Source organism: Cottoperca gobio, chromosome 13 (genome assembly GCF_900634415.1).
Source record: "Cottoperca gobio chromosome 13, fCotGob3.1, whole genome shotgun sequence".
Classification (NCBI taxonomy): Eukaryota; Metazoa; Chordata; class Actinopteri; order Perciformes; family Bovichtidae; genus Cottoperca; species Cottoperca gobio.
Window position 1 is genome coordinate 14,745,145 of NC_041367.1, and position 23,711 is coordinate 14,768,855.

Below are 23,711 nucleotides of genomic sequence, written 5' to 3' on the forward strand. Positions count from 1 at the left end.
ATTACGGAAAAACTACTGGCCTGATTTTTATGAAACTTGGTGCAAATGGTAGCATTGACCAAGGAAGAACCTCTTCAATTTTGGAGTGGAGAAGAATAAATCAAATAAATGTCACTTTCGTTAACATTGCAAGATAGTGCCTTGTCTGCGCTTTCCAAAGCCCCTACTGATTATTTAGTTGATCAACATTTTTATCTATACTTGCTATATCTTCCTTAACTGTCCATAGATGTTTTTTATGAATAATTTAAGCTTATTTACATTCTTTGTAGCAAGTAAAGATAATTGAGTGTCGTAGATGGACAGACTGACTGACTGATAAATTGACTGAGTGATTAAGTGATTTATTGATTCATTATTTGACCCCACAGGCTGGTCTAAAGAGTGTCTGCAGGACTGGGGCTCATACATCCACTTGGCCATCCCCAGCATGGTCATGCTATGTGTTGAGTGGTGGTCGTATGAGATTGGAGGCTTTCTGGCAGGTAATGTCAAGGGCCACGCTGTGGTTTTAAAGCATTTGTGTGAACAAAAGTTAGTCTGAAATCTAACTGCTGTTTGTCATCAACAGGTCTAATAAGTGAGACTGAGCTTGGAGCTCAATCAGTTGTGTACGGACTGGCAAATGTTGCATACATGGTAATGTTTCTTCTACCAAATACTATGCATCAAACTGTTTCTCTGTGAAATGAATCATGTTTTTGCACATGCAGTGTAACAGCATATTAATATGGAATGTGTCTTTTTAGTTCCCTATGGGTTTTGGTATAGCAGGCAATGTAAGAGTTGGAAATGCACTGGGAGCAGGAGACACAGAGCAGGCTAAGCTGTCTGCTAAACTGACAGTGTTCTGTGCAGGTCAGTAAACACACTTTCTGTGCTGCATGATATCTGGTATTTAAAGTTAAGATAATACTAGAATATTCTTATATAATTCTAATTTAAACCAAGAAATCATTGCGGGAGTAGTTCAGAGTTTAAAGAACAAGCCTCATGACCAAAAGGTTCTTGAACTGCAAGCACTTATTGGCCAACAGTTGGTGGTCAGTGCTTTAACAGGAATTAATAAACGTAGTCAGTTCATTTTGAATAATGCAAATCTGTTACTCTTCACCACAGTGTCGGTCTCTATATGTTTGTCAGTACTTCTGGGGAGCTTGAAGAACCATATCTCTTACATCTTTACATATGATGAGTGAGTATTCAAAAAATAAATAAATACATTTGAGCCACAACTGTATTCTTTACTTTTGTAAAAAAATAAAATAAAAGAACACACAGGGGGGGTGTTGTATAACAAGAGAGATGACTGGCCTTTACCATTATGTAATTTGTTGTCTACACAGAAAACAGTGAACTTTGCTTAGATATTCTTTTAAATATTAACTTGAGGTAAATGTACTCTCAGCATCATTGTGATTAAGGTAAGACACCATCTCTTTTTATTACTCCATAAAGCAGAAAATACTGTCAATTAAAAAATAAAATGTCGCCTTTTTTTGGGGGGGGGGGAATTTAATGTACTGTAAAATGTAAAATAAAAAATATAACTAAAATATATCACCATGATACTTCCTCAGTTGACTGTTTACATCAAGACAGTTATTTTTTTGTAGTACAAGATTTCTGAAATGTTATGTTTTAAATGTGCGCATGAACTTTTGGTGAATTTAGGAGAAATAATAGACAAATTGTTGTAAAATAAACACATACAAATTTTGGATGTTTTCTTTCCACTAGTCTGAAAGAAGAGATGTAATGGAAGCAAAATAGCCCAACATCTCAAAATGTTTGTTTGTGCTTGCTGTGTGTCGCCTTAATGACAACTTACTGATTCATCTTCAGTCAACAATACCAGGATAATATTATAAGTTCCAGTGCTCTATATCTAACACAATAATCTTATTCACATTTCTCATTTCACCTCCCTCACACTGTACATTTTGTCTCTCTTCTTTTAGACAAATCCGGGAAAGGGTTGCTGACATTATAAGTTTATACGCTCCGTTCGTCCTCTTAGATGCAATAGCAGTAAGTATCGCTGAAATGACGTCCAAACAAGATCATAACAACCCATATGTTATTGCATTGGCAACATACCAGGTCTAACCACCTTCTTTATTCTGTTTGCGTGACTAGGCATCCTTGGGAGGCATTATAAGAGGAGCAGGCAAACAGAGGATTGGGGCTATTTGTAACATTTTGGGATATTATGGTGTTGGTTTTACCGTTGGCGTGCCACTGATGTTTGTAGCCAAGTTGGGAATTCAAGGGTAAGATTTACAGCATGTTGTTATAGCCTTCAGCTGTTTGTTGCCACATTGCTGCCTAACTGGTAATTTCTAAGTTTTGTACCCAGTGTCTTCTTTTGGTAAGACATCCACCACAGCATCTACACGCTAAAGATATGACGTGCTTTATTTCCCTCAGGTCTGTGGATAGGCTTGTTTACCTGTGTGTTTCTGCAGTCCTCATTCCTGATTTTCTATCTGTTGAGAATGAACTGGAAGAAAGCGACAACTGAGGTTAGTGTTCAGAGGTAATCTTCCCATTGCAAATGGCCTAAGGCTACTTCTTTGTGAACAAACATTCATACCTTGTTTTTCTTCTAGGCTCAAATCAGAGCGGGAGTTTGTGGGAGGTCCACGGACACAAGTAAGACACATTGTGCAGCAACTTAAGCAAGCAAAAACATGCATCCTGTTCAGCACGGGAAATGATAAATTCTTCTTCAGGATCCAGTTTAAACTCAAATTAATCTAGTTTAATGGTGGTTTATGGTTGTATATTGCTAAAATTGTAGAAACGTTTAGGTCTGTATGTATATTAAAAAACATTTTTTGTCACATTTAACAAGCTGCAATGGGCAGATGTTTGGCATTTGTGCTTAATAAATTACCCAAACTATTAATCGATTATCAAACAGGCCTAAATGTTTCAGCCCTTATTAGATCACCACTAGCTTGCCGGAAATTGAAGATTCCTACATATTAGATATATTTTTATTAGTTCTGGATATACAGTAACTGCTGTCTTCTCTAAGGAAATCATTGTAACTGAGCTACTAATAATAACATTCATTCGTTAAAATAAGATGTGTAATTGACATTAGCAAGCTAAGTTAATTTCAACTCTCTATTAATGCATAAAACTATAAATAAACTTCAATAGAATGTTAATACTTATCATAACAAAAGTTGAATGTGAATAACTCATTTTTGACAACATTTCAGATACAACCTTGTAATTCTAAGGTAGAAATTTAATATTTTGCAGTGAAAACATTACAGTCACATTTGTATTTCCAGGTCCCCAACCAGATGATACAGACACCCTGGACCCGGTTGACACTGAGGCGGAGCCAGCAGTAAAGACAGTGGAGGAGGAGCAGCTTTCTCACAGGTCTCTGGTTCTGCGTAGGGGCCTGGCTCTGGCTGCCATGTTATTCATCCTGGCTGATGGAATCATTATGAACCTGCTGATCACTAACTTGATTACGTAATTGTGAGCAAAGTCTATTGTATTTATTGAAGTAACTCCTAACGCATCAATATGAGGCAGATGTTAGCATTGCAGGATGCCAGAAGACAGGCACACGTGCAGATGGGCATTAAGTAGACAGAGCACAGAAAGTGAAATGATGTATTATCAATAAATTATTCTACTAAAGCAAAATATTACTCTAAAATCATTAAATCACAACATTTTCCAGTGAACCTGCCAGTGTTCGGCTCACAACCACATACTGTCAAAGAGAATATGTCAAACTACAGGCAGTTTGACAACCTTTGTATTTAATGCATTAAAACAGAAGAATTGTGGTTATCTTGGGTTCTTAAGGTCAATCTGAATCTTCCATTTGGGACCCGAGAAGTGAGAGCGAGAGTGAGCCAGTAAAAGAGCCAGTAAAAAGAGATAAGACAGTAAAAACATTCTTCACTTGAGTTACAAGTCGACAAGACACATGTGCAGAAGAGAAAAAGAGGGAAACTAAAATGTTTTATTGTCTATGATCAAACAATAAATTAATATCTAAAAACAAAATAGTCATTCAACCATTTAAATTGTCATCAAATCTGCTGCTGTTTTAGCCACTTCCTGTCAAAGGTAACTTGTTCATGAGAGTCTAAAATTCAACGTTTGTATGACGTTGAGCACAAACAATGATTTTATGATCAAGGACCTCAAGGTTATCCTTCTAGTGGGACCAGCGTAGTGGAGAGAATTTGATTAGTATATGTTGTATTGTCCAGAGTAAAGTTGGCCTCTGAAGGCAGGGTCTTTGGCAATGGCACCAGGAAGTGCACACTTGCTCCCACAGCGAGAAGTGCAACTGCTACAAACACAACGAGGCCTCGCCTGAGGATCAGCTGGGTTATGGAGAGACGGCCACCCTTCAGCTGCTGGACCACATGTCCACTCTCTGTCTCCGTGTTCCCATCATGGCACTCAGGGCTCACAGACATGTAGCCATCCACTGACTTGAGAGGAAGACATTGCCCTTTACTTACGGTAAAACTTAAAAAGGAGAGTTGTCAGATATTTGCTTTCTTGAACTAAAATATATTATAGTACACATAACATAGAAAACAAATTGATAGCTGTGTGAAACAATCTATGAAAAGTCATTTAGGTTGTTATTTTAAGAACTACAGACCACTTACGTTCCCATTACTTGCTGTCTGGTCGTCTGACTTGGCCGTTGTGCTTAATAATGTCATGTGTGCCTTTTTCTGAGCTCGTTTCACGGCCTGAAAACAAGCAGAAAGAAAAAAAAAACTACTGCCAATTTGTCCTTAACCATACACTTCACAAATAACAGATTTAACAGATTAGTTTCAGCACTAATTCTGCCAGTATATCTAAACAGCTGACGCCCTGCATGATCCTGATTGTCAGATTAGCCAGCAGCGTACCTCCTCTGTCATTCGCTTCCAGTTGAACTTGAATATGACAATAATGTAGAAAGTGGAATGTAAGATGACACAAATGAGCAGTCCCAGCCAAAAACCTGCAGAGAAAAACACGCATTTGTCTGATAAGTGCCCAGCAGGCTTCACATGAACAAACCTTCTCTTCTTATGCAGATATTTATTTGTCTCGGATGTCTGTGAAATTGACAAAACAGTAATTTCATATAATTACCCAAAATTCCCAGTTTTGCAACAAACATTAAAGTAATGCTGAGTGAAAGTCCTATGGCGTAGTATCCAATGAAGTTGGCCACAGCTGGTATCTTCTGTTTTCCAGTGCCCAAGAAGATGCCCATGCTCACACACTACAATGGGAGAACACAACGTTTCATATTTGACATATATGACTTGTTTTTGGTATCATATTGCTATTTTGTTGGCTGGTAGACTCACAACAAGACCATCAAAGAATTGAAGGAAACAGTAAGCATTCATCACATGGGAGACCAGACCTATGATCCTCCTGAAAAGATCATTAAAATTGTGTCTTTGCATTGTAACAGTTGTACTCTAACAACTATAATGTAAAAGTTATTGAAATGTGAATGCCGCTGTAGAGACTCACTCATCAGAGGTGAAGATGAAGCCAATCACTGATTTAGTCGAGCCGAGCACAACACCTTCAACAACTGCAATGCTACCTGGAAGAGAGGGGCTGTGAAATCTGTCAAACAGTAGAAAATGTTGAAGTAATCAAATGTCGGTTTATGAACATAGGCCACAACAACAGAACGTGTTTATAACTGACCTGCAAGAGCAAATGACACCTTGGTGGTGAGGATCGCCCTGGCAGTGTCTCCTGCACCGAGAGCGTTTCCCACTCGGGCACATGCGGCGGCTTGAATACCAAGAGGGAACTAGGGATCATAATTTTTGCCAAACATATGACAATAATACATTCAGGATACATTGTTCCTTTCATTCGTCAAAGTACTTTTTTAAAAGAATCTAAATCTGAGAAGGCTGTTGAAGATAGTACCATGTAGGTAATGAAAGCCACCATTATCACAGCATGCTGGGCTGCCAGCTCGTCTTCACCCAGCATTCCTGATCATCAGAGACAAAGATAAAAGTCATGACTCAAAAAAGAAAAAAATCAATGAGTTTAGAGAGAGGGGGAGCTCAAATAACATAGTTTTGTTTCATCGTTTAACTCGGTAGTTCAAGGTTCAACATAACAATAAAAAACATTTAGATTACCTGCAAAGAATCCTCCAAACTCATAAACCCACCACTCAAAACACGTCATTAATGTACTGGGAAAGGCTAGTTTCATGTAGGAGCCCCACTCTTGCAGCGATTCTACAGACCAGCCTGCAGGGGGAGATAGAAACTTAGTTATGTAGTCTGTAAAAGATGGAGGCTGCACAGAGTGATGCATGAACGCATAGGGTAACCATGAATATTAAATCCTCACCTCCCCATGTTTTTACATGTAGCTTCTTCCACCAAATGTAAGCAAACAGAAAAGCGCAGATGTAAATCTGAGACAAAGTATTGGCTGCTGCAGATCCGCTGTAAGACATGCACACAGACACGCGGATATCAGTGTGTGTAACAGTGTTAAACAGATTTCAAATCGTGCACTGAAATGTGTGAGTACACCTACCTAATACCAAGATCCAGCCAGTGTAGAAGGATGTAGTTCGTCACCACGTTGGCTATGTTTGCCATGGCAGCAGCGTACATCTGTGGCAGTATTATACCCTAGAGTACACAAACAGCAGATGATGCGGTGAGTACCACTCATACATTTCCCCTCAGTTATTACATTAATTGACACAACATGTTTTGATTTTCCTAACTAAAAGAACATTAGTGCACCTGGTTCTGCAGATAAGACACCTGAAGCCCATGTAGAAACATTGCCTAAAAGACAAAAACAGATTTAAAAAAACTCTTGAGAGATAATGGTTTCTCTACATTAATGAAAATGTAATGAATTTGCTCATATAGGTGAGAAAAAAAGTCACAACTCACAGGGTACGGCAGGAAGAAAGGCTGTAATATACAGCTGCGCTATTCTGAAATCAAAAACCTGTAATCAGATCCAAGGAAAATATCATTTTCTTTTGTTTTTTAAAAAACATTTTGTACGCTGTAAACGGGTTTTGAAAAATGCAACAAAGGTCCCAAGACTGGAATCGATCCTGAGACGTTGCAGTAATGTGGCACACGCTGTCAACTCTGCAACAAAGGCGCTAGGAAAGGATTGTTTAAGGTAATAAACACTTTTCAATGTCATACTTGCAAGCACATTTTCTTTCCACTGCCACTGAAAAATGCATTTATTGCAAGAAAACATTTGCCTTTCAGGAGAAATATTAAGAAGAAGTTATACAGCATAGATATAGCAACCCTGAAGAAGTGGTGTGAGGCTACTCTGTGGGGACCAGATTTCATTTGAATGCAGAGATGGTGTTTGTTACTGAGAGGATGGGGTCTCATGTTCTGGCTCTGAGTTTTACCTGCATGTCTGGTGCTGTTAGTTACCTGGTCACTTCAGGGTTCTGGCCCAGACATAACAGGATGGGCTGGGCATTAATGAGCAGACCCCAGCAGGGCAGACAGAACAACAGCAGGATGATGATGCCCCGCTGAAGGATCACTCCCACCCGCTGCAGGTTCTTACCACCAAATGTCTGCACAACATAATTCAAAGTTTAGAAGTGGAGAGGTATTAAACAAGAATGGAGAATAAATTAAATGTATTATATCATCATATCAAAAGGGCTTTCCAAACCTGAGACACCAAAGTGTCACACGCCAGTCCCAGCCCAGTTCCTGTTGCTGCTGTGGTGACATTAATGGTCTGAAATCAATATGAAGCATATTTGAATGAGTCTGACGTACACTGGATGACTCTTAAGTAATCAATATTTCTATGACTAATACGAGTAAAAATACTACTTATTGATTCAATATATTGTGAGACAATTGTAAAAGCTATTTTGGGAAGGTGAGTTTGAAGTTTTAATATTGAATTTTCTCCCTTGAAATGACACATTTCCACTTGTCATTTCTCTCATGCTCGCTTCCACACATGTGTGGAACATACAGATGACCACTCACAGCAGAAGCTAATCCGTAGCCAGCCATCACTTCATTTCCCAGACGCCCACAGAACATTGTAACCACAAACGGCAGCATGTAATGGAGGATTCGAGAGAGCAGCTAGAAAAACCAACACAAAGGTGCAGTTTATACAGCTACCAGTTCACAGATGATACATTGTACATTATAGTAAACACGTTGCAGATAATTAGCATGGCTCAAATGAGCTGTCATCTTGTCATCACTTTGTCAGGTTGCAGCCACTGTTTGAAACATGGCAAGCATTGCTTTGGATTTCTGGAATTTTCCTGATATCTCAAACCAAACACTCTCAGCAATCTTTGTATAAATCAAACTCTTTCACAAACGACAGCCTCAATCCACACGACACAAGATAAAAGTAAGTAAACAGTGCCTTACCAGAGGCCCTGTCATCCTCAGGATGTGGTATAGTTCTTCTCTGTGGGCCAGGGAAACCCGGTGGCGCATCCACCTGCAGCAGAAGAGCTTGTCACTGGACCCCTCCATGTCTGCAGGACCAGATACTAATGCAGGTCCTTCCACCGCAGTGTGGTCCTTTCTGTCATTTACTTATATTTGGTGCTCTCCAGGAACAGAATACATAACACCTTAAAAGATGACTTATTAAGTCGCTCGTGGTTATTCCAAATTCCATTTGTAGGTCAGACACTGTGACTTAAAACAACTACAGTATGTAGTAATGGTATTTATAAGTCACTATCTAACTCTATGTTTTCTAGGTGGAATCCAGAGATGCACATTACAATTACATTAAAAATTCAAATGCAGTTCAAATTTAATTTTGAGTGAATGATTATGGCCACAGATGCACTGTTGGGAAGCATATCAATTAACCGTAGCCTGCCTTTATTCTACCTCTGCACTGTCAGATATGATATGTGAACAGACAGAAGGTGTGAAGTCCTGATTATTCATGAACATCTCTTACATATTAATGACTGTCACAGGTTTCCTTTCAAGAACTGAAATCAGTTCAATCCGTCTCCATCAATTCAGGTAGACATGGGCATTAAAGTGTTTGGGGATATCAAACATTAACATGTCATATGGTTCTGCATCCTGCTGGAGCGCAGTGATGGTTAACCATTCAGTGCTCTGGCGACATCTAAAATGAGATGCAACCCTCGGATGCCATCAGGCAGAAAACACATTTAACTAGCCATCTGTGGCACAGTGATAGCATGTATCCATGCAAGTGAGATTCCTGGCTCATAGAAAACGTATTTGGACTTAAGGCAGACTCGAGGTGCCTCAAAACATCTGTGTAGAAATAAGATTACACACTCAGACTTGATAGATTTAAAGTCAGGCTTTCCAAAAGAGCTGCCTCAAAAATGATCTACTGTGCACCAAATATTCACTAAACTGTTGAGGATTATGTTTTTGGTAAATTCAGCTGTCCTTCTAGAAAGAGAGGAAATGATGTGTCTCTGTGGTGAATCCATGATTTCCATTCACACTCTCATTGTAAATCCTAAATAAGGAAGAAGCCTTCCTCTCGGGGTACAGTGTTACACGTAGAGACAGAGAATGTGTTCTTGCATCACATTGGAACGTCTTTCATCTCTGAGCCCTTCTATTCAACTTGTTAAAAGCAACATTGGTGAAACTAATGACACTATAAGCTCCGCATTTCTAACCAACCTGTATGTCTTGGGCAAAATGGTGCAATAGGTTTCCTAGAAAAAACAACAAACGTGAATCATGAAATCCATTGTAAGGAGTGACATTTCACAGCTGGAAAGATTGTTTTTATATTCCGTGTGCAAATTTCACATTCTCCTACGTATGAATGGGAGTTCTAGCCTCATTATAGAGTGAAAACTGTGCAGTGTTTCTCCTCGCACTTCACTCAGAAGATGCTTAGCATAGGCTCAGCCAACGCTGCGGCAGCATGCGAGTAGAAACATGTTCCTTAATGCTTTACAGCAAAAAAACACATCATGCAAAAATATAATGCTCTAAAACGAGGGTTTTATGCACAATAAGGGTATAATAATATTGTGTGTTTTATGGACAGTTCATTCTATTCTTCTTTTACTACTTAAACATTTTAAAAACAAACAGATTTGTTTTTGCTAGACAGGGAGCACTATCTTGATGACCCCAGAATCATATGTTGTCTTTGTCAGCTGGTAACACTATGCTCCAAACGCCTGACAGGGAATCTGAGCAGACAGTAGATACAAATCATCAACATTTTTTACCTGAAGAAGTTGCTAATAATGTACAAAGGTTAAAAAAAATAAAAAGACCAGGCACACAATGCATTCAATGGAGAAGGTGAGTAAATGCATCTCTGCTAACAAGCAAAATTAGACATTTCTGTTCCCCCTGCATGTCGTCTTCAAGGCTTTCAGTCTCAGAAAAGCTCCCCTTAGTGTGACAACAGACAGCCCTCTGGACCTTACGTTGGCTAAATCAATCAGGCTGTTGCCACGACAGATACTATGTGCTGCAGCGGCAGTGATTTGTATCTGTCACTTGCTATTTTCCGTGACACTGCTCTTTGTGTTTTCTAAGTCCGTCGGATGGCACCTCATATCTCTGCTTCCTTCTCTCAGCCTCACTGTGTCCCTGCCTCTCGTCTGTATCCCTTCGCCCTTCTTTCCCCTCTCTCAATCCTCTCTGCCCGTCCAGACTTTTTATCACGTATACTTTTTCACTACTTGTTGAATGAGGCATTGTTCATTTTCATCTTCCTATAATCTATTGTTCACTGATGCTCTGTGGGATTTGTGTGTCAGAAAGTATGTAAATTAGAGTCTACTCAGCATAAACTAGCTCCAAACATTATTCCTGATAGATGTTTATGTTGGTATGTACATCAAATAGTTATCATTTTGGCCCGAAAGATCTCTAATGTTGTAACCACAGCCATTATAAACAGAATGAATTAAACACATACGAAAAAATACTTGAATTAGTTTAAAGAAGTAATGCATTGAAAAATTAGTATTTTGATGTTTTTCTGGTGTAAATATATTAGTATCTGTGGAGAGAAATCAAAAAACTTACTTCTTGTTTTCCAAGATGTTTTACCATCACCCACAATTTATTAGATGTTCTTTTGTGCATTGCATTATGGGAGAATAATGTGCATCAACACCAAACAAAAAAAGTGACCATATTTAGTATGTATAATGTCTGCTTTGAGCTTACTTTCTTTTGTCCCACACTATTTACTCAAAACATGCTTAGAATCAGTATGTAATATGGAATTAAGACACAGTGACAATCCTGCCAATAGTTGCACGCTATTCCACTGATCTACAGGTGGCTGTAAAGCCCAGAAAGATTGCATGAATTGTATTTTTTTACAAAAAAAAACAACTTCATGGGGCACCTTTAAGGAGGTCAAGGTAATTCCGTTGTGGCTGCTTTGTGAGAGAAGCAATTTTCAACCATGCCGGTGTTACGCTGTGACCCATTTCTATGCCTGATTTGTGGTTTGTTCTTTCAGGGGAAAACAGCAGTTGGTCAACTGTATGATAAATATGCACAAACTGGGCATGTTACTATCTCATTGTATCAGCCCCTCACTATCTGTTTAACAAGTAATAAATAGTCACAACAAATATTTTCCAGATCAGATTCAGATTGAAAATCTGAAAAAGATACATCACAACATGTATTTGAAATTGCAGGGTCTCATTGACACTTTGATCTTTATATTCAGCTCTCCATGTCAACTTCAAAAGACTGTGTCTCTGCTCAGTGACATTGTGCAGACATCCCCTGTGTAGCTATACAAATCCATCTGTGACACTAACAAGGAGAGGAAACCACAGAACACAGACAGATAGATCCACCCAGTAGCTTATACAACACACTGATGCACGCTGGAATGAGGAATAAAATCATAAGAATACGATAAAAACATATATCCACAAGAACCATTTTCACACTCTTTTTTTTTCTTTTATGATGCAGCATGAACTCCAGCTCCGTATCACTAACCAAAGTTATACAGTCCAAAACAAAACATGCTTTATAAACTCAACCAGCTCCTTTTAAAGTTAAAAATTAATCTCTTTATGAGTTTATCTTGGCTGAACATTACTTGAAATACAGCATCTCATTTTAATCCTGTTTATTCCTAAAAAGATGTTTTAACTGAAAAACTGTGCACAGCTACACTGCCCGTGGTTTCCAGGAGGATAAAAGGATCAGGAGCCAAATCTTTGTTCACCAATTTATTCCACTGATGATACATATTTGAATAAATCATACCTCTGAGGAGGCACACACTGTTTATTCATTTGGTTCTCCTTTAATTATTCACTTCCATTTTATCTTTCACAATGCAAATACAATAGATCTGACATTAGTGACACTGGTTGCATCTACATTCTTGGATTTGAAATGAAATATCAAGTAGAGAAAAACACATGAAATAAAACAAACCTGAATCCTCTGTTTAAGAATTGTGAGACATCTCGCTTGCAGGTACAGACACAACAAATACTTGTTTAGCTTCTGTTTCCATGGTGTCATTGTACATACAACTTCCCAAACACAAGAAGCACAAAAGGCTCATCCCTTACCTGAGCAGTCAGACCATTACGAGCAGTTAAATATTGATGACTCTGGTTAAGGGTGGCAGTGAAAAATGTGAAGGGGACACAGCCTGTCACATCTGATGCCACAGTGAGCCGTGCTATGTTGCTCCTGCATCTGACCTTCTCCTCCTGGGGGCATTTTAGATAATTGCTTTCTCAAATGCAATCTACAGATTGCCCATCCCACCGACCTCAGCCCCCTGAAAATATTCTAAGGCAAATGTATTGCTATTTCCAAAATCTTAATAAAATCTTCTTAACCAAACTGAATTCAGAGGGATGTGTTGTACTCTGGTATAACAGGATATTTTTTTAACGCATCCAAGAGAGCAGGCTTCAAGCCAGTGCTGTGCCCTCCCTCCACAATAGTGTTTAATCTTGCTGCAGTGCATCCCTCTGGTCATTTCCTAGACTTTCACCAAACAACTAAACAATTTAGTGCAGTGTGACCACGGCTGCAGACAACTAAGGTCAAATGATAAGTCTCATAATCAATATTGTGAGAAATATGAAGCTGTAGCGACTACTTAAAGCTATTTCACAATAAAATCAATTCAAACCCACAGAATGTAAAATGATTTCAATGTATTAAGATGTAACACTAAACCAGACTTGACCAAAACAGTAGACATTTTCATCTCTGCCTTGCTGACCTCAGGAATGTGCTTTGGTTAAGAATGTGTGCAGTGTTATTTACACCACCTGAGGCTTTTCCTGCAGTAGAAACCAGGCGACTTGGCTCCAAGAAATATCTCTCTTTCTATCTCTTTGTCTCTCTCTGCCTCTGCCTCAGAGGCTGCTCTGGACAGCTGATCTATTCCTATTTTAATGCATTCCTCATCACTGCCCTGGCATCCACATATGATCTGCCAGATCACAGGACAAATTAAACCCCAGTCTGCTGTTTTGGAATAACAATAAGACTGTGATTCAGTGCTGCTGCTTCCAAGCAGAGCTGGAGGTCATGGCAAGTGTTAAGTTGCTGCTAGGTAACTGACTTGTTTTGTTTTGCAGAGCATAAACTGAATGAACTCAGGTACGAAAGGATGATGGTTTGGTTCTTATGCGAGCCTTACATTGCACTCTTTGAACAGTATTCCAGATCCACAGGTGTTATGTTAAATAGAGGGCACTTTATCTATTGCGGCATATCTTATGAGAAAAGTGTTTATCGTGTTCCTCAGGATATCCTAAAGTAAGACAGTATACTGCCATACTTTGCCCTGCAGCAGCATCTACTTACAAAGACACAAACCCTGCAACAACAGCATACATGGATTTACAAGTCAGGTCCATTAATGTTTAACGAAATTCAGAGTAAAAAAAGCCTCAGATATCCAGAAGCGTTGTAAAAGTATGGCAATTAGGGATGCATTAGTCAAATTCCTGGGTTTAGTACTAGACACTGACTTTATTAATTCACATACAGTTTACTTAACAGGGACAATACAGATAAGCAGAGTGTGTCTATGAGACACAAAACAACAAACAAACAAATTGCTACAAGAGATTCGGAATAAAAACAGCAGAATAGATACAACAGACTGTACGTATGTATTGTGCATTATTGTGTATGCACTGACATACAGATGGAAGAGTGTATGAGCGTAAGTATATGTACTGTATGTACTGTATGTAGGCTGTGTGTAGTCGATAAGTGGGTCTATTCAGAGCTCACATCTCTGTTCCACACACAATGTGTAGCTCGGATTCTGTTTCAATAAAGGTGGGAATGCATTTCATTTTTAAACTATAGTGAAGGTGTCAGCCAGATCACACATTAAATACAGTTTCTTCCCTAATACCATTATAACATCTGTTACACCTCACGTATACTTCATGTAGATTAAATGCCTGGTTGGATCAATATCACAATTGGTATTGGGATGAGCATTATAGTTATTTGCAGTGATCCAAAAACTCAATAAAATAAAATAATAATAATAATACTGTTGAGAAAACCATGAAACACAAGGTCCATTTAGTAACTCATCTGGAGCTCTCAATCATGTCACATGTTCTTCATCAACAAGTTCAAATTTGACCAGTTGTCATTTTTTTTTCCTGATCACTTTATTAGAACTTCTTAAATCTCAGACTCCATCTTGTGACAAAGACGATGCAATATGCTCTCAACGTTGTAAGACCTTAAACCTCACAGTTTTGTTGAGTGCGAGAGCTTTTTTTGTGCCTTTGCTGTCAACACTTGATAAAGAGTTGAAAATCCCATGAAGGCCGTCGACTCATCGACAAATAAAGAGCACACTCTTTCAGCGCATAGTTGGTGAACTAGCGGCAGTACACGCTTACTAAAGATTCTCAAAGGAAAATGACCTTGATTCAAGATAATGATTCACCCAAACATGGGGAAAAACAAATAACTAGTAGAGAAAAAAAAGAGGGTGCATTTTTAACACTGATTTCTTCTGGGACAGGGACTGTGAGCCAGAAACGGTTGCTAAGTTTTAATCACTTAAATCCATGCTTTCACTGTACAACTTCAACCATTAATGTGAAACATGAAGCCTGCAGTATAAGAAACCAGCAGTCCTTCCTCTCACATGGGAGCAATTTCTTTGCCTGTTTTCCCAGACAATATGTTACTAATGATGTTTAAATGTGGCTCGGAGAATCACATCTCCAGCTCATTATACCAGATGCCTGGGTTAGGAATACAACTCTTTATACAGATCCTAGATATAGGTCATTGTCCTTGTCACCTTCACTGTAATCAAGGCAATTCATCAATTTGATAAATAATGGCTCATATGTTAAGTGAACTGTTACATAAAGGACATATTTGTGGGGGGAAACAGTAGAATAATCAACATGCGTCTGGCACTTATCTTTTTTACAAATTGATCTACGTCAACTCAACCATTTGAAAACGTCATTATACATTACATTTAACAGCTAAAGCTTGTTGTTATACAATTAGTGGGCTAGTTTATTGCATCAGGCTATAGCATGAATGGGTTTAGCGGTCAAAAATGTAATTTGTTCAGTACTTTGGTTTCTGACATTATACCTGCAAAACTAATGACCTCAGCTATACATTATGTTTAGTGCTAATATGCAATGATAGCTTGCTAACATGCTAATCTAATTTTGCAAACATGGTTTAACATTATACCTAGGTCAAGAATGAACTCAATATTAAAGCAATCTAGATTTGTGCTCTCTTGAAATCATTGGCTCCTTCCATCAACACTAGGCAGTGAAATGTATTTCTAGCAATCAGCAGAGGTTTGTAGCCCTTTAATAGTTAAGCGGAAGTGCTGCTCTGATGATAGTGAGGCAGAAAGAGGTCAGTGTAAAAGCCAACCCTCTAATGTCTGTAATCAGTGCTTAATCAAACCGGCTGATTCAGTCAGATAGTTTAGCGAAAGGTGAAAAAAAAGAACGTTTCTAGTTTAGTTTATACGTTTGACTTTACAACCCCCATAGCTAAACACTTACTAAGTCCAAATAAGAAAATATTGCAGTCAAGTGTGGTGCACCCACAGTAAGACTCTGACCTTGAAGCAAAATAAAGCTTATCGCAGGTGATTCAGCTTCCATCTCCGAGGACGAGGAACATGTGGAAGGAATAATAACACACACTCCTGGAGCGAAACAACATTCTTCAACTGTGAAATATCTTTATTTATGCAATAATGAAAGACTGGACTAAGTCCAATAAACACAATAACATGTTCATCATCACAGGAGATCTGTACAAAACAATACACTTTGTAGCAGGTTTTTGTCCTTATTAGTGAAAAGGCCAATGTCAAATATTTATAAGACCAAAAATGTGAATACAAATCTGTCACACCAGGTTAGTGAACTTAAGCTTACTTTATAAGTCATAAGAATAGTTAATAAATGGCAAATTATGTCAAAACCCAATAGTTAAGTCATGATTTGGTGAATACTAATCAGTTGACAACATTAATTAGTACTTAGAGGTTAATTATATTAATTTGAAGACAACAATTGTGTAACACTTAAATCTCTCAACACATACAATATTTTTACATTGTATAATATATCCTGGTATTTTTATTTTTTTTGTGATATTGGGATTCTTTGCTTTTAGTATCAAGATAAAACTGGAAGTTATATGATTTCCAATAATCCCACTGAATGAGTGAACGTGTGAGGTATAAGTAAGAGGTAACTTCACTTTATTAACAACGCCCTGCCTTATTAATTCATTAAAAATCCTGCTATGTGTCATTCAAGTAATGTTTTGCATTTTTCTCAACATGTGGTGGTTGGATTTATGTCCATGAATTATTATTCACCCCTTATTTACAAAACACTACTCTATTATTAGTTAAGAGTACCAAAGATGACAATTGATAACAATTACTGAACAATATCAAATAATTAACATGCATAGAACAATCACCATTTAACCATTAGATCATCATTTGCCATTTGCTAACAAATTGTTGTACTAAAATGCTGCCCAGCATTAATATTACACTCTTCCAGTGTATCATCATGGCAGGACAATATCACCGTGTGTTCTACAGATTTATGAAGTCACTTTGATTATTGTGTATACATTGATGGAAATGATAATGTTGTCGCTTGGTTAACAATGTTTCAGTATTAACAATCTAAATGCAAAACAAAATGGAAGTTCAGTATTGTTTCTATAATATTATACAATTACCAAGTAATGCTAATGAGTGCACTGATATTACAGGGGCGTCACTACAGAGAGTCATACGCACTTAGTGGTAATCATACAGCTCATTACTGGACCACCTGTGGTGTACAGGCGGGGAAAGCAAGAGACAAGAGAGCTCCCTCCTGCCTGGCATGTTCCACACCGTAAGAACACATTAGCCTTTTTTGTTTCATAGCAGGTATAAAAACCTTGACTAAGTGATCCTCTCACACACTGCTTCAATCCAAACCTAGAAAATGCTCAATCCTGAAAAGAACAAGCAGGTATGTTAACACTGGCCTCCCTGCATCCTCAGATTCCTCTGCACGTGTCATAGCTGTGTTCATGTTCACAGTACATACAACTCTACAACAAATACACACACACACACACACACACACACAAACACACACAAACACACACACACACACACACACACACACACACACACACACACACACACACACACACACACACACACACACACACATATAAAACTTAATACTTTGGTCAAACAAATTAAAATCATTTTGTATCTCTACATAACATCAAATACAATTTAAGGCAAAACTGAACCATTCAACAAGTCAAAACAAAAACAAAGGTTCAAAAACATACATTGAAAATATTTCTATTTACAGTATTTCCTCATAGAAAAATATGTTTGACTCGCACAGAGTTTTTAACATGACCATAGTAAGACTCAATTAAACCCCAGAGTGCACGAGACAGCATCTGGTTTCATCACAAACCTATTCACATCTATTGGTTCCACTGCAGCTGTAGTAAATGGGATGAAAGGGCATCCTGGTGGAATTTCAACGGGCGTATTGCACAACATCCCGGAAGCTACTGCAACTACAAAGCAACTAAACTAATGTTGCCAATGATGATAATTACACTGTCATTAACAAGTTCTGATCACTTTTTACATCTGTGTCTATCAATCTGTAAACATGTTTTGGTCAAACCAACACTTTCCAACAAACAATTATGTTTAATCTTCCACTAGTTACAGTAACCAACAGTGCACATCTGCAGGGAAAACAAATACGTTAATATACAAATACAACTCTTTGTTTCTGAAGCGAGTACCGCAGCTAAATTGATAACCACTTCGATAGTGCAAATGCGACCTCAGGGGCCGAGCCGTGCTTTGGCGGCTGTCGAAAGGCCTGTTCTGCCAGCCACAACGCGAGGGAGAAATCTAACAGTGGGGGAGACATGGAGGCAGAAGTCGGCTCATTGGGGCTCCAGATTGAGGAGCTCGTGCACAGCTTGAACCTAAATGTCAGAGTCCTTCTGTGTCCAGAGGCCCACACGGGGGTGACGTGTGTTGAGTATTTACATCACTGCAGGACTGGAGTCAGTCAACATGACTCCCCTGTCAGCACAGCGGTCTGTAAGTGTCCGGTAATCTGCTGCAAAGTCTCCACGGGTTCAAAGTCACCACCGCTTTCATCCTCTGATGCATGTGTGTGTCTCTGTGTGTGTGTGTGTGTGTGTGTGTGTGTGTGTGTGTGTGTGTGTGTGTGTGTGTGTGTGTGTGTGTCTCTCTGTGTGTGTGTGTGTGTGTGTGTATATCTACTCTCTGAAGTACGTTCTTGTGATTTTACAATTAGACACAATTTTAGCTCGACGCGGACATTCGCGAAAAATCATTGCCGTCCCCCGGCAGCTGCATAAAATTTCAGGCACAAACACTAAGTGACATAATCCACCGAGCAGGTCAGGAAAAAGGGCCGGACAAGTGGAGAGGGCCAAGCAGGAGGTAAAGCTGAGGGATACCAGCAGAGGATCCAATGTACATGTACAGTAGGCAGAAGACACACTGTCAAATGAGAGAGGAAACATTAGTGAAATCCCTCATATTCAATGAAAAGTTAACACATTGATTAGCGTTTGTGTGTTCTTTATCGTCATCAGCATATTTGTTCCGACAGGCTCTCACAGTGACACAGCTTTAATCTCCATAATTGCAGTATTTCCAAATCTAAAAATTAGTGAATTTCAAGCATGGGAGGACATTGCAGTTGTAGTTCATCAGTATTTGCATTATCATAATCATGAGCACATTTGCAGTCAGTCCTCCTAGAGAGCTGCAGCTAATAATAGCATCTTACTCAGGTTGCCAGAAAGATGGCTAATTGTTTTGTTACTTTCTTGATTTGCTTCTTTCATTATTCATTTCTGTTTTCCTTTTTTCTTTTGCGCTCTTAGTCTTCACATTAAAAAATCAAAAAGCCTTTGTTGCTAAAAGTGTAAAGATTAATGTATCAGGTACATCAAGAAGAACATTATCCAATCAAGGTGGGCGTTTATTGACTTTGTCGGAACTCAACAGTAGTGAGCAAAATCAATCTGTGTTTCCAGCAAAGCTTTGCAGAGCTTCGAGCTCTTAAAGGCTTAACAGACAACACGGTGAAGTACAAGGTGAAATGCTGCATTATTCAACATTGTTATTCTATTAGTGGAAAATAATCAAACACGACTTCACTAGTGTTGCAGGCGGATTCTGAATTTACCATGTTGATGCTCTTAACTAACGTCTGATCGTTGGCTGAACGTACAGTACTACTCAGCCTTGTGTTTTTGGAGTTTGATCTAAACTAAGGACTAATAGTCAGGATATCTCAGCATCTACTGCTTCAAATTTGACCATTTTTCTTTTAATCTGTCTACTACTTCCCCCAATATTCAAGTCCCCCAACAGTTAGTGCAATACTCTGTCTGAGAACGTTAAAATGAATTGCTTACAGGCGCAATTAAAATTCTTGCTAAAAGTTTTGCTGTATATACTTCACACCATTTTGCAAACGACTCAATAGCTTTTTTACAAAGCTAAATAATGGGCCTTATTGCTACTTTTGCGAGTTTAAAACGGGTCTCCCGAGAATGCCTCATTTGTGAAGGGCAACGTGTTGATAGACACACTCTACTGTGCAAATCTAGAAGAGCAAGAAACAAGTGAACACAGGTTGCAAACAAGCAACATTTCAGTATTACAGTACTTTTTATCTAAACTACTCAAAGTGAAAGCAAGAAAACCTGAAATGTCAGCAATAATTCCTTATATATAAGAAAACACAACTACAGCACACAACTACAGCAAGTATGCGAGGTCTTTTCTGTAAACATTTTGAGCAACATTTTTTCTGTTCATTTTTGTTTTCTGAGCCTGAGGCTTGTACATGATCGTCTGACTGCCTCTGTTTATGCTGCGGGAGTGCACAGACAAGAATGGTGGCTAAAACTACAATAAGACACAAGTTGAATTATTCCTTAAATCTTACCTTGGCCCTGGACACCAAGACCTCTTTGTTCTCCTCCTCGTCTATCCTCCTGCAATCCTTCCATTTCTTTTTTGACGTCAGGGAGTGGTGTCTCCACGATGCATGGAGGGCCGTCCCCATGGGCCTAGACCACCTCCTCCTCCTCCCCCGTGGTCCTTATCTGACTCCGGCTGGCTCTGAGCTCGCTCAGGCTTGGGGTTTGGTGTACACGGCGGGTCGGGCTGTTGCACCGACATGGTCCTGCGCAGGTGGGTGCGCTTACAGAGGAAGTCCGGCTTCGCTGACAGACCAAATGAGCCCTTCCTTAGGACCATACGAACTGAAGAGGATTTCTTGGGTCTGGCTCTGTGCCCAAACTGAAGGGTGGAGAGGTGCGCTGCATAGCCCTCGCTCAGGAACTACATACACCACACAGAGAAAGGGTTAGATAATCAGAAAGAGAGGTTAAAGTAAATGAGGGAAACCAAGAGGAAAACCAAAGCCTTTCGTATGAAATAGGCAAAAACTAAATGAAACGTTACTGAAGAAAGACCCTACCTGGCACTGATTTTGGTACTTCTTGGAAGGTCTGCCGACGATATATATTTGTGAGGGGCAGAGGCCGAGCATGTTGTAAACAGAGATGTCCTTCATGGAGCCATAAGCAGAGTTGATCTTAATGTGACACTGGTGAGAGAGGGAATCATCAGTCAGAGAGATGTGTGGCATTCCGACGCAGCACAACCCAAGGCTACAACACTGTGAGCTCGCAAAAAGAGATCACTGCAGGACGGAGAACTAAATATTTCACATGCTTTGTAGAAAACATGAACTGCCCAGAACAATGGCTTGTCTCAGAAGTGTACCTCCTGTATGAGGTTCTTGAGGAAGATGGTCTTTTGTCGCAGGGGATCATGAACCAGGCCTTCGGAAAAGAAGATCATCCCATGGGGAAAGTTGTGCTGCGAGAGCCAGGACACCACACGCTGCTTCTGCATATCAGGGCGGCCTGTGATGTAGATGATCAGATATCCCAGGTCCTGCCAATGCCTGCATATGAATACATAACATCAAACACACCTTAAAGTCTTCCATTTTGATCATCGCTTAAATGCTTAAAGCACCCGGTGTGCACTCAATCCAAGTCAATCTCTGAAGAGGCACACACACACACACACACACACACACACACACACACGGAGGCTGTTGCCAGTTACCTGACGACATCGACAGCTCCGGGGCGGACCTTGGGGTCACTGCCCATGATTGACACGCTAGCAGCAAAAGAGCCATCGATGCTGAAGACCACACACTCCATGCCCCGTGGCAACACAGTCAGGTAGGCCTCTGCACTTGTTTGATCTCCCCTTGGGATAGAAAAAGAGAGAGAAAGACTGTATTTGCTACACATGGTTGTTACTCCCTACATGGCCCTTTATACTTCTTGCTAGAAGCTCATAGGGCACAAATATAGGACTTAATTCTCTCTTGACGATGCAGTCCTTTGTAAGGGGCATGCTTCATGGATGCTTACTTGACCACCATTTTAATCGGATAGACTCCCAGGCCAAGCTTCTTGCTCTTGGGTATGGTGTATGTGACTCTGCCGCTGCTGTTGGTCACCTCTGTGTCAAAGTGCACCCAGCGGCCAGACTGAGGTTGTGTCATGAGCAGGACGTCCACCTAAAAGGGGCATCGTGGGCCAAAAGGTTGGAGATTAACGTACGTTTGTATAAATGTATATCTGTCTTAAACAATCATGTTGCTGCTTTTCACCTTTTCTCCGGTGAGAGTGACCATGTCCAAGGGGCCGTACATGAAGCGACCAACCAGAGTTTGAGGCCCATCCTCGGTGGCAATGATGTCATTCACTCTGTGGTTGGCAGTGACATTCTGCAGTAAGTAACAAGAAGGAAAGAGAAACACAGTTCAGTCATGACACTCAAGTCGAGGTTTGAATTGCTGCTTATGTGACATTTTGGAACCAATCTCATCATTTACAGTGAGATGAAGTAGAAAGCTCTGAGAATACGACAAAGTGGACTTTGAGTTAAGATTTCACATTAAGATCCCAAGGCTAGGAATAAAACTTTGAAAACTACAATCAATATTCTAATATACACAATTGATCTAATGTCTTTGTCTAATGTGCAAGATGTCGCTTGTAGTGATAAACCCACAGAGAGATATCACTCAACTCTGCAGCTCCTCTCAGCTCTAGGGGACACAACTGTATTGTTTTGGCTCACTGCTCTTATCGGCCTTCAAACGCAGCAGACAGCTTATTTTTTAGAAAAAAATATCTAAAAACCTGCCTTATGTTACCTGCCAAGCAGCAAACCATACACAGGCTAAGCTATTGACTAGCTAGTGAACATATTGGAGCATTAATCATCGAAAGAGACATTTATTTACCTCAGGAAATTTTGGTGGAGAGTAAAGAAATAACTATAAAGTAGAGTGGATAGATTAAATACGACTCCAATTGAATGCTAATGTTGCTCCTTATCAACTTGATGTGTATATAGGCAACTGTTCGCTAAAAAGTTCCCCACATCGACTTCAGGGCAATAATATGTGAATGTTGTGTTTACAGCTCGTTTCTGCTGGCCAGAAATGTATTTAATAAAGATTTTGATCTAAATGAAATGAGGGGGCGGGGAAGTGGCAGGAGTTAAAATGCTAAAGGCATTTTCTATGGACAGTGAAGAGAACATGCGAGAATTGAAATGGCTTATGTGTCTGCCGGATCCACTGTGAAAAATCACCGCTGTGGTTTGTCCTTGCATGAGCTGCTCTTACGACATGCAGCTCTGGCTGAAGTTTCCACCTTGCTTTGATGTGTTGCATTTCCAAATTCCAATGCCCAGCCAAATCCCTCTGGGAGGTGGGAATTTCTAGAGAAAAGTGTTAACTCTATATTAATCTTCCTTGTCTTGTTCTTTTCTCCATATTGCACCATTCAGGGAGCACCTCCAAGTGTGCAGCAGAGAAAAACTAATCCCTAAATCTCTTCTTGCTGAGATAGTTGCATTTTAATAACATATTATAAGCTCACTAATGTACAATTGTGACACTCTGTTGTGAGCCACCATGACAGAACTTCAATTTCTCCGAGCAACTTCTCTGCCTTTTCTGTAACCTT

The 23,711-nt window shown here is 39.5% G+C and overlaps 3 protein-coding genes across 7 annotated transcripts in view; 1 reads left to right on the forward strand and 2 right to left on the reverse strand.

Moving 5' to 3' along the window:
- slc47a3 (solute carrier family 47 member 3) overlaps positions 1 to 4,039 on the forward strand; it is an 11,014-nt gene extending 6,975 nt beyond the window's left edge. For 2 of the 4 annotated variants that reach the window (XM_029447138.1, XM_029447141.1), the window contains exons 9-17: positions 372 to 485; positions 572 to 639; positions 750 to 858; positions 1,120 to 1,195; positions 1,962 to 2,031; positions 2,140 to 2,273; positions 2,431 to 2,525; positions 2,613 to 2,655; positions 3,309 to 3,405. In XM_029447138.1, coding sequence (XP_029302998.1) covers positions 372 to 485; positions 572 to 639; positions 750 to 858; positions 1,120 to 1,195; positions 1,962 to 2,031; positions 2,140 to 2,273; positions 2,431 to 2,524 — 665 coding nt within the window. In that variant the 3' untranslated portion in view covers position 2,525; positions 2,613 to 2,655; positions 3,309 to 3,405. Of the gene's footprint in view, positions 1 to 371; positions 486 to 571; positions 640 to 749; positions 859 to 1,119; positions 1,196 to 1,961; positions 2,032 to 2,139; positions 2,274 to 2,428; positions 2,526 to 2,612; positions 2,656 to 3,308 lie in introns of all 4 variants that reach the window. The other 2 variants (XM_029447142.1, XM_029447139.1) reach the window with 2 other exon arrangements.
- A 124-nt stretch (positions 4,040 to 4,163) lies between these two features.
- LOC115017813 (multidrug and toxin extrusion protein 1-like) lies at positions 4,164 to 20,651 on the reverse strand. Its single transcript, XM_029446509.1, has 18 exons — positions 20,588 to 20,651; positions 8,448 to 8,617; positions 8,046 to 8,147; positions 7,717 to 7,785; positions 7,467 to 7,615; positions 6,956 to 6,997; positions 6,798 to 6,843; positions 6,583 to 6,680; positions 6,391 to 6,488; positions 6,174 to 6,287; positions 5,953 to 6,020; positions 5,722 to 5,830; positions 5,539 to 5,614; positions 5,367 to 5,436; positions 5,146 to 5,278; positions 4,917 to 5,011; positions 4,665 to 4,751; positions 4,164 to 4,481 (listed from the first exon to the last, which is right to left on the reverse strand). The coding sequence occupies exons 1-18, from the start codon at positions 20,649 to 20,651 to the stop codon at positions 4,191 to 4,193; spliced, it is 1,881 nt and encodes a 626-aa protein (XP_029302369.1). The 3' UTR covers positions 4,164 to 4,190.
- The window catches only part of pitpnm3 (PITPNM family member 3), an 80,466-nt gene continuing 73,003 nt past the window's right edge, over positions 16,249 to 23,711 (reverse strand). For both annotated transcript variants that reach the window (XM_029446313.1, XM_029446312.1), the window contains exons 14-20: positions 22,343 to 22,459; positions 22,101 to 22,249; positions 21,784 to 21,933; positions 21,433 to 21,616; positions 21,125 to 21,253; positions 20,588 to 20,985; positions 16,249 to 19,125 (exon numbers count right to left, since the gene is read on the reverse strand). In XM_029446313.1, coding sequence (XP_029302173.1) covers positions 20,665 to 20,985; positions 21,125 to 21,253; positions 21,433 to 21,616; positions 21,784 to 21,933; positions 22,101 to 22,249; positions 22,343 to 22,459 — 1,050 coding nt within the window. In that variant the 3' untranslated portion in view covers positions 16,249 to 19,125; positions 20,588 to 20,664. The remainder of the gene's footprint in view (positions 19,126 to 20,587; positions 20,986 to 21,124; positions 21,254 to 21,432; positions 21,617 to 21,783; positions 21,934 to 22,100; positions 22,250 to 22,342; positions 22,460 to 23,711) is intronic.